The sequence below is a fragment of the Protomyctophum parallelum genome (assembly GCF_964188405.1).
Source record: "Protomyctophum parallelum genome assembly, chromosome: 6".
In the NCBI taxonomy this organism is placed as follows: domain Eukaryota; kingdom Metazoa; phylum Chordata; class Actinopteri; order Myctophiformes; family Myctophidae; genus Protomyctophum; species Protomyctophum parallelum.
This window is the reverse complement of record NC_139701.1, coordinates 41,902,879-41,913,120: the sequence shown is the minus strand read 5'-3', so window position 1 is coordinate 41,913,120 and position 10,242 is coordinate 41,902,879. Positions and strand designations below refer to the sequence as shown.

Sequence of the window (10,242 nt, the reverse complement as noted above, 5' to 3'; positions counted from 1 at the left end):
CCAGGAAATGAAATTGAATGCATTTCTCCCATAGGATTTTCTTTAAGGTACTGGACCAAGGTTCGGTTAGCCAGGATCTATGGGAATGTTGATCCAACGTGCGATAGATGCCACCGGGCTCCAGCTAATCTTCTTCATATGTTTTGGACCTGTCCAGCCTTACAGTCTTTTTGGTCAGCCATATTTGATACTATTTCAGACGTGTTACAGTTTCCCATAGAGCCATCCCCTATTATTTCCCTATTTGGCGTCCTTCCTGATACTATCCCCCTACCTAAATATCAATCTGACCTTGTCGCTTTTGTGACGCTTCTGGCAAGACGTCTTATTCTCATGCATTGGAAAAAAAACATACCCCCCTTCACATTCCCGTTGGATATCGGACATACTGCATTTTTTAAAATTGGAAAAGAGTAAATATACATTGCGTGGCTCAATCTCCAAATTCAGTAAAACATGGCAGCCTTTTCTGTCTCATGTTGACCGCCTTACACTAGTGCCCCCGATTGAACCTGTTTAACTGTCGCCTGACTTGCCAACCTGTCTTGTCTGATGATATTTGTGAACGAGATCTGCTTTGTATATTGACTAAATTGGAGTTAATGGGTATCCTCTAAAAAATAAAAACTTTTCCTCACTCCCAAAGAGGTTTGACGGCACTTTTCGACCGCTCGAACTTCACCTCGTTCTCACTCCTGAACTTAATAAGGGCTCTTGTTTGTTCAGGGGTCCCTGCAAGCATGCCAGAGGATATATGGAGCATAACGTTAGTTTGATGCAATTGGTCATAAAACCATACCACAGGGCTACTATCACTGCACCGAGTAGCCAAGCCAGATGTTGACACTGACAGGTCGGACTGATTCCACCAGTAATTTTGATAATGAATAAAGCTGTTAGCTAATTAATGGGTAACGTTACGTTAGCCATGGTTCACATGACGGTCGTATTATGTTTGTTTTTTTTAATTTCATGGTCGTATTATGACTGTCATGTTTCAAGGCTATAACGTTACGTATGAATGCAACACCGTAGCATATCTTGAGATTGCAATAATAATGAATAATATTGATTATTATTATCATATTTTCCCATAATAACAACAAAATAAGATATAGCTTACATTTGTGTGGCGCCTTTCTTTCACTGCTCCCAGTCCCGAATCTCCCGATGGTCCCGCCAACATGCTTGAATTATATTATGTTATTATATTATATTTTGTTGACGTTTTGATTTCCATTCGCATGGCATTGTGGGATATCCCTTGGGCTAAGGGCCATGTCGAAGGGGGGAATTGGGAAAGGGCCAGAGTTAGCCTCAATGGCAGTCTGGACTCCTGTGCAGCCATACGCCAGCTCTTCTGTGATAAGGCAGGCATCAAAAATTGACAGGCCCATTCCACCATAGTCCTCTGGGATGTGAGAGTTCATCAGACCAAGCTCCCATGCTTTCGTGATGACTGGCCAGGGATACTCGCCACTTCTGTCATATTCTGCAGCAACTGGAACAATCTCTTCACGTGCAGTCATATTCTGCAGCAACTGGAACAATCTCTTCACGTGCAAACTTCCTTGACAGCTCCTGGAACTCTTTTTGCTGGTCAGTGAGTTCAAATGAGAGCCCCAATGATGATATCTGCTGGGATGCAGGCTTTGCACTGACAACAGTGCTCTGGAGCCTGAAGGCCTATTCATAGTCTGGATTTCGGTGGTAAGGTGACCACCGCTCCGGTGGTGAGCTGACCACCGGAGCTGAAATAACATTGAGCGGTGGTGAGTAAAAACAGAGAGAAGGGCTAGAGCGGTGGCGGTGGTTTGCTCTTCACCGCGGCTCGTGACGTCATGTTGTAGTTCGGTGGTCACCCCACCACCGTAAATCCAGACTATGTATGAGCCTTGAGTCCAGTCTGCACACCGGCTCTCAGCACCTTGTTGAAGAGCATTGTTGACGTTTCTACAGAATACTTTGTACCTGTACCTGTATGTAGTGTCCAAGCCCTATGCTTGAACACTGGTTAACTGACGGCAAGGAGGTTGTTCAGACGTGTGATCAAATGAGGTTAACTGACGGCAAGGAGGTTGTTCAGACGTGTGATAAAATGAACTGAAGTCAAAACGTTGTCCGTTGAGTTAATCCTATACTTCAGCACAATAAATACATTAAATAAACGGTCAAACAATACACATACTCAGACCTACAGCTCCAAGAGCACAAATGGCCGTGTTTGTGGCTGGGGAGCCAGCAGGGAGGCATTTTGTGTTAGTCCAAAATGTGCATGTTCTGTGGCCATCTTCTCTGTACATAGCCAACTCCCACATGTTTCATCATTGTCAAGTACAGTAATGACATTGTTACATATAACAATGTATGAGAGAAGTGTGTGTGAGAGAGAAGTGGGGCTCCAATGCTCCCCAGACCAGCAGTAGTGACAGGGACATACAAATGGGGGAATTGGCAATAACTTAATTGGGGAAGCAGTGAAACAAACAACCCAATAAAACAGATCACAAAGTCAAAGATTTCTTGGCAGAGTTAATTTCTTGTATTTTCCAAGGTGTTCACGGGCAATGATGAGTCTCTGAATTTGGGCTGTTCCCTCATAGATCTGGTAGATTTTGGCATCCCTCATCAGTTTCTCAACTGGATATTCGCTGTTGAAGCCGTTGCCTCCAAATACCTGAACAGCATCGCTGGCGACCTGGTTGGCAATGTCTCCGGCATAGGCCTTGGCAATGGAGGCAAAGTAGGTGTTCCGGCGGCCCACATCCACCTCCCAAGCTGACCGCTGATAGCTCATCCTGGCCAGTTCCACCTTCATGGCCATCTCAGCCAGAAGGAATGACACTGCCTGGTGATTAGCAATGGCGACTCCAAAGGTCTTCCTCTCCAGTGCGTAATTGGTGGCTTCATCAAGAGCTCTCTGTGCCAGTCCTGTTGCCCCTGCCGCAACTGGTGGCCTGGTTTTGTCAAAGGCTCCCATAGCAATTTTGAAGCCAGCTCCCTCTCCGGTGAGAACATTCTCCTTTGGGATCCTCACATCCTCAAATGTGATACCTCTGGTGTCTGAGCACTTCTGGCCCATGTTCAGCTCCTTCCTACCAACCAGTATACCAGGTGTGTCAGCATCAACAATAAAGCCAGTAAATGCATTGCTGGTAGGGCATTTAGGGTCAGAATTAGTGCGAGCCAGGAGGAAGTACCAGTTAGCTTTTCCTCCATTGGTTATCCACATTTTCTGTCCGTTAACAACATACTCATCCCCCATCTTAACAGCTTTGGTCTTGAGGCCAGCTACATCCGAGCCTGCACCAGGCTCCGTCACACCATATGCACACATAAGCGGCTCCTCTGTCATTCTGCCCAAGTATTTCTTCTTCTGTGCATCATTACCAGCAAGGATAACAGGCATTTGACCAAGAGAGTTAGCCTCAATGGCAGTCTGGACTCCTGTGCAGCCATACGCCAGCTCTTCTGTGATAAGGCAGGCATCAAAAATTGACAGGCCCATTCCACCATAGTCCTCTGGGATGTGAGAGTTCATCAGACCAAGCTCCCATGCTTTTGTGATGACTGGCCAGGGATACTCGCCACTTCTGTCATATTCTGCAGCAACTGGAACAATCTCTTCACGTGCAAACTTCCTTGACAGCTCCTGGAACTCTTTTTGCTGGTCAGTGAGTTCAAATGAGAACCCCAATGATATCTGCTGGGATGCAGGCTTTACACTGACAACAGTGCTCTGGAGCCTGAGTCCAGACTGCACACCGGCTCTCAGCACCTTGTTGAAGAGCATTGTTGACGTTTCTACAGAATACCTTGTACCTGTACCTGTATGTAGTGTCCAAGCCCTATGCTTGAACACTGGTTAACTGACGGCAAGGAGGTTGTTCAGACGTGTGATCAAATTAACTGAAGTCAAAACGTTGTCCGTTGAGTTAATACAATATATTTATTTACGCCGTTGTCCTATACTTCAGCACAATAAATACAATAAATAAACGGTCAAACAATACACATACTCAGACCTACAGCTCCAAGAGCACAGTTGAAAACTGTGTGCCTCTGCCAATCAGCAACACCTGTGCTCAATCAGGGACTATATAGGCTTAAATACCCTGGGTATCCATGGCAACCCTGGCCTCGCCCATGCCCTGCTGTGATGTCATCAATATATATATATACACCATTTAAAATCACTTAAATCAGTAGACATCGTATGGCTCTTACACCAGCCCCTTAATTGCTTATGGCAGAAAATGACAGTGCAATTATTAAAACAAATGTACAAAGAGCCATATAGAAAAACCAAACTAATTCAAAATACATAAACACATACAAAAACACATTTAACTCAGGTGTCATTTTTCATTGTTCAAAATCCAATAGCATAGAATAGCTTAATGGATTCACATAATAAAGGCATATTTTAGTTCAAGTCCTTCATGGTGTTCCAACTGTGCAAAACAGTATAGTTGCCAGCCCCTGCATGCCAGCCCCTGTATGGCTACATGGTGCCAATGAAAGTTCTGTCTGGAAAAACTGTCAAATTTTAATTTGGCAGTTCATAATTTCAAGGCTCCTCATGTCTTTCCTTTCATGTGTGTTGCAGTGCTGTGTAGTGTCGGTATGAACAGTAAGCACCCGTCACAGTTCTGGTTGTGGTGCCCTATGCACAGGCAACCGAAAATACATGTGGGCCTTTCCCCCTATAGAAAGTCCAGCGTCTCTCGGTGCCCCTTTCCCCCATTGCTGCTTCAGTGCATTATGCCCACACGTAGGCTACAATGCAAACAGGGACGATGCAGGAGTTGTGTATGGAAATAAGAATCAGTAGGATAGCCTTGTTCTGAAACTTGTGGTGATGTGAATCTGTGTCGGGCTGCTGGCACTGTGACCGTGTGACGCTGAACATACCACCACGCAATGCGCGCACTCCGCCGTGCGGTCCGGTCCAATCCTGATGATTTCTGCTTTGTGTCTGCTGTTTAACCCATTCTGACCGGGCACCCATTTTGGTGTCAGCATCATGTTATGCTTTAGCTATTGAAAAATAGCAGATCTACAAGCTCATATCGCGCCACCGAGTGGCGCGATACGAGCTTGTAGGTCTGCTATTTTTGAAAAATCGAAGAGCGACTGACATTTTTAGAATCTGATCTCAGGTCAGAATGGGTTCATCGGCCCAGGCCGTAGCGTAACGGTCTGGGCACCGGACTGGTGATCCAGTCGCGGTGTGCCGCGGGTTCGACTCCCGGACCCGACACGGCCTTTACCGCATGTCATCCCCCCATCTCTCTCCCGTTTCCTGTCAGCCTACTATCTGTCCCTTAAAAAATCAATAAAAGGCGTAAGCCGCAAAAAAAATATCTTAAAAAAAAAAAAAAAAATGGGTTCATCGGACCAGTGTGTGTCCGGTGGAAACCTCGTATGAATCTGATCTCAGGTCAGAATGGGTTAAGTGCCGATGTCCACGTCGGTAATCGCTCCTATAGCTCTGACCGGGTGGCAATCGATCACCTCCAGTAACAGCAGATGCAGAAATTGGCTGCTGATGTTCCCGGTAGGAGCCCCAAGAAAATATTGTGTGTGTTGTCATGATTTGTCACGACAAGAGTTGGCTTCGTACGACGCTTAAAAGGTCTTTAAATAAATAATTTAAGAAATGCCTATGGTCAAAATGCATTGCGATTCATTTCCTGGGCCACTCGTTGTTCTGAAAGGGGGAGGAGCGTCGCAGTCCCTCCCCCTTTCAGAACGGCGAGTGGCCCAGGAAATGAAAAGCAATGCATTTTTCCCATGGCCGTTTCTGAAAGTATTTATTTAAAGACGCTTACGCCGCAGACAAAGCCAACTCGGATCGTGACAAATCATGACAATGAACACAATATTTTGGGCCGATCAAATAATTAGAAAGAAGAAAATAAAGGCAGGAGACAAGACTATTTGTTTTGTTTTTCTTCTTATAAATGATTTGATCGGCCCAAAATATTGTGTTCATTGTCAGGCCCACATGCTTCGCGCCTGTGCATGTGGGCCGGTTCGGATTGGTCCCCCCCATCTGTGAAGTGCTGGATACGGCTCTGATTTCTAGGTGAGAGAGCTACAGGATTAACACCAGCGTTGGGTCTTGTGACTTGATGTCACTACGCCACCAACATCACCACTGCTGGACCAACGTCATGTGAAATCCCGGACATTATTAAGTGTTCCCATTAATGAACTCCAGTCAATGAAAGAATCATTCAAGCCAGGTACCACTCCCAACACATAAAGTTGACAATTATACACATCTATGCACCCACAGAGTCATAACAGGAACTCTGTTCCCACATAGAGACATACACAAAGCAACGTGGGTATCTCTGGATGGGAAGACCAAGAATCATATAGATCATATACTAATTAACAAACGGTTTAGGAATTCAGTGAAAGACACAAGGGTACACCGGTCTGCAGATATCGGAAGTGACCACTACCTTGTATGCACAGCAATCAAGCTCAGACTTAAGAAACGACAAAAGGAAAAGAAAAGCTCCAGAGTCAAGTATGAAACATCAAAGCTGAAGAACAAAAACACAAAAACGACCTTTTCAATCAGCCTGAGAAACAGGTACCAAGCGTTGGAAGCTAAAGAGCAAGGCGTAGAAGATGAAGAGGTAGAGTGTGACTCCCAAGTAATGGAGAAGGCGTACATAGAAGTAGCTGAGGCAGTCTTGGGTAGACCACGGAAAAAGAAGAAGCCATGGATCAGTGAAGAATCATGGAACCTTGTAGAACAAAGAGAATCCTGGGAACACATTCCGAAAGAATCAAGAAGCAGCTAAAAGATAAGTACACAGAGACGAATAAAGAGGTGAAAAGAAGTATAAAAGCAGACAAAAGGAAATGGATAGAGAACATCGCAAGTGAAGCTGAAGATGCTGCAAGAAAACAACACATGAAGACACTATATAGACTCACAAACTAAGACACTGTCCAATGAGCGACCCAGACAGAGCACAGCCGTACTGGACAAGGATGGTAACCTCATTAGTGGAAGAGACGCAATTAAGTAGAGATGGACAGAACACTTCAAGGAGGTGCTTAATAGAGTAGAACCAGAAAACCCAATAACTGAAGATGAGGAATGTGATTTCAATGACAGAATTGAAGAGATCTCGGTAAACGAACCAACACTAGGTGAAGTCAAAGAAGCAATTAAAAGACTACAGAGCGGCAAGGCACCAGGAATCGACTCCATCACAGCTGAACTGTTAAAAGCAGACATAGAGTTCTCAACAATGAAGGTACATCAATTGTTAGGGAAAATATGGAAACATGAGAAGATCCCAACAAACTGGAAGAAAGGGCTCATTATAATACTAGCAAAGAAGGGGAACCTCAAAGAATGCAAGAACTCGAGAGGCATAACCCTACTCTCTGTAGTAGGAAAGATACTTGGCAGGATTATTGTAGATCGCATAAGGAAAGGAATAGACTGCAGGCTGAGAAAGGAACAAGCTGGTTACAGGACAGGTAGGGGAACAACTGAGCAAGTCTTCATACTGAGAAACATTATAGAACAAGTTAACGAGTGGCAAGCAACACTATACATGAACTTTGTAGACTTTGAAAAGGCTTTCGACTCTGTCCATCATGAAAGCCTGTGGATAATGATGAAGAAGTACGGAATCCCAGAGAAGATTGTTAGAATGGTTAGAACGTTTTATGAAGACTTCCAGTGTGCAGTAGAAGACCAGGGAGAAATATGCGAGTGGTTTAACATAAAAACCGGCGTTAAACAAGGATGCAATATGTCAGGGTTCTTATTCTTGATTGTGATTGACTGGGTAATGAGAAGAACAGTTAGACAGGGAGAGAATGGAATTCGATGGAAGCTGACAACAAAACTTGACGACCTAGATTTTGCAGACGACATAGCGTTGCTCTCCTCCACAAAACAGCATATTCAAAATAAAACAACACAAATGGACGAAGAAGCCAGGCGAGTAGGACTCAAGATCAACATACAAAAGACAAAAACAATGAGGATTAATCCAAGGAACCAGGAAAGAATCCAGATCAATGGACAAGATCTTGAAGAAGTAGAGCAGTTCACTTATTTAGGAGCCACAATTTGCAAAGAAGGAGGTGGCATGAAGGACCTGAGGAGTAGAGTGTCAAAAGCAAGAGGTGCATTCATCAGACTGAGAAACACCTGGAGCTCAAACAACATCATGAGAAGAACAAAGCTAAAACTGTACAGGACACTAGTGTTGCCAGTACTGCTATACGGATGCGAAACGTGGAAAATGAACAAAGGAGACAACAAGGCAGTTGATGTGTTTCACAACAGATGCCTACGAAGAATACTCCGTATACACTGGGAAGACCACATCAGCACTAAAGAGCTGCTAGAAAGAGCTGAGATGAAGCCACTGAGTGAGGAAGTGAAGCTGCGTAGATGGAAGATGATTGGACACATACTACGACAGGACCACAACAATGACTGCAACATAGCATTAACATGGGCACCAGAAGGGAAACGAAGGAAAGGAAGACCAAAGACCACCTGGAGGCGTACCGTTGAGAAGGAGAGACAAGAGGCAGGATGGAGGTCATGGAATGAAGTGAGGATGGCAGCAGCTGACCGTGAGAAGTGGAAGCGCTCTGTGAAGGCCTTATGTGCCACAAGGCACGAAGTGGATAGGTAACAGGTAACATTAATGAACTAATGACAACAATGTGACGTCATCTTCTTTTCATAAAAACCATGGACAATGCTAGAAACACACACACAATTTTTGAATATTTCTTTGATTATATGCAATGTAAATTCTGAATCTCACAAGTCACAATACATGTATCTCTAATTGAATTATTCTCACTAAACTATGTAAACATAAAAATTCCGGTGTGGTCTGGATCCTTTTGTGTCGTCTAATTGACTATTCTGCCTTGGTAGACCGCTCGGATACCAGTGTGTAATAATAACAAAAATCTAGGACAGTGGTTTATCAAAGTGGGGTCTGGGGAGGTCAGTAACGCTGAGAGTGTACAAATGGTTTCAAATATACAATTTACAATTTACCCTCCGTAACCCTCATCAAGCCTTTATCTTAACCCTTTTGCTCACCCTAACCAACATGAGCGAACAATTGACCAACTATCACCAATCCCTAGACTCGTTAAAACAACGCTCTCAAAAAGCACCTATTGAAACTGGAAAAAGTAAAAGTACAGAAAATACTGTACATGTTACGTTATATACATGTTTTTGAGTGGTGCAACCACTCCTAGAAACAGCAATGTCTGTCCCTCCCTATATCTGTCTGTATGTTCCATGTGTATGTCCGTATGTATGTTTAGGGTACAAACTGTTGCCAGCTGTTACTGCTGTTGCACCACTCACTTCAGACCGGTCTGATTTAGTTTTCACTTTCTTTAACTGATGATTTCATCCTCGTAGCAGTTTTTGTATTGACTTGACTTTGCATTGACAGTTTTTGTAGCTATTGAGTGCATTCGTGAGTGCATTCGTTGTTGTTCAATCAACCTTGAAAATGTGTCAATTACAGAGCTACAGAAGAGAAATTATATCCACTATAAATAACACAAATCCTGCAAATTGCATTGCTGACATATTTCTACAACTCTCTCTCTCTCTCTCTCTCTCTCTCTCTCTCACGATTTTGAAAAACCTTTTTGAATGTGTCGATGTAGATCGGCTAGTTGAACAATTGAAAATGTTTTCAAAATGAAAAAGCAAAACAAAACAAAAAAAAGCAAAGAAGTTAAGGGATAAGATTCCAGGAAACAACACTGATGATGTGTCCAAGTTTGTGAATCAGTAGATCAGTAGGCGAAAATAGGGCCCCAAGAGTCGAGATGTATTCCATGTCAAGTACACCCCAAATTATTTATTTGGTGCCGGGGACTCCCATACCAGATCAAAATGTTCAATATTTCTTGAAAAACCCACAAGCAAACACAGCAAATCTCTATCTCTATCTCTTTTTGCTGTTGTGTATATTTATATATGTACTTGTTGTTATCTTTTTGTCTTCTGCATCTTTTGCATTTATTATTGTTATTATCCTCTCCTTTCATGTGAGGAAAAAGAGTATGCAGTGCATAGACGTGACAAAGAAAGAGGACAATGATGTAGGCCTATTTGTATTCATGCTGGGAGGGGGAAGGTGTGGGGAAACTCAATGTTTTGTTCTTAAAAATGTTAAAAAACAAATAAAAACAAATATATAT

The 10,242-nt window shown here is 43.5% G+C and overlaps 1 protein-coding gene across 1 annotated transcript; it reads right to left on the bottom strand.

Annotated features, from left to right (window-relative positions):
* Positions 1 to 2,212: 2,212 nt before the first annotated feature.
* On the bottom strand, positions 2,213 to 3,818 carry LOC310859700 (medium-chain specific acyl-CoA dehydrogenase, mitochondrial-like). Its single transcript, XM_083766387.1, has one exon. It carries the CDS (start codon positions 3,791 to 3,793, stop codon positions 2,513 to 2,515), a length of 1,281 nt encoding a protein of 426 aa, XP_083622513.1. The 5' UTR covers positions 3,794 to 3,818; the 3' UTR covers positions 2,213 to 2,512.
* Positions 3,819 to 10,242: the final 6,424 nt, after the last annotated feature.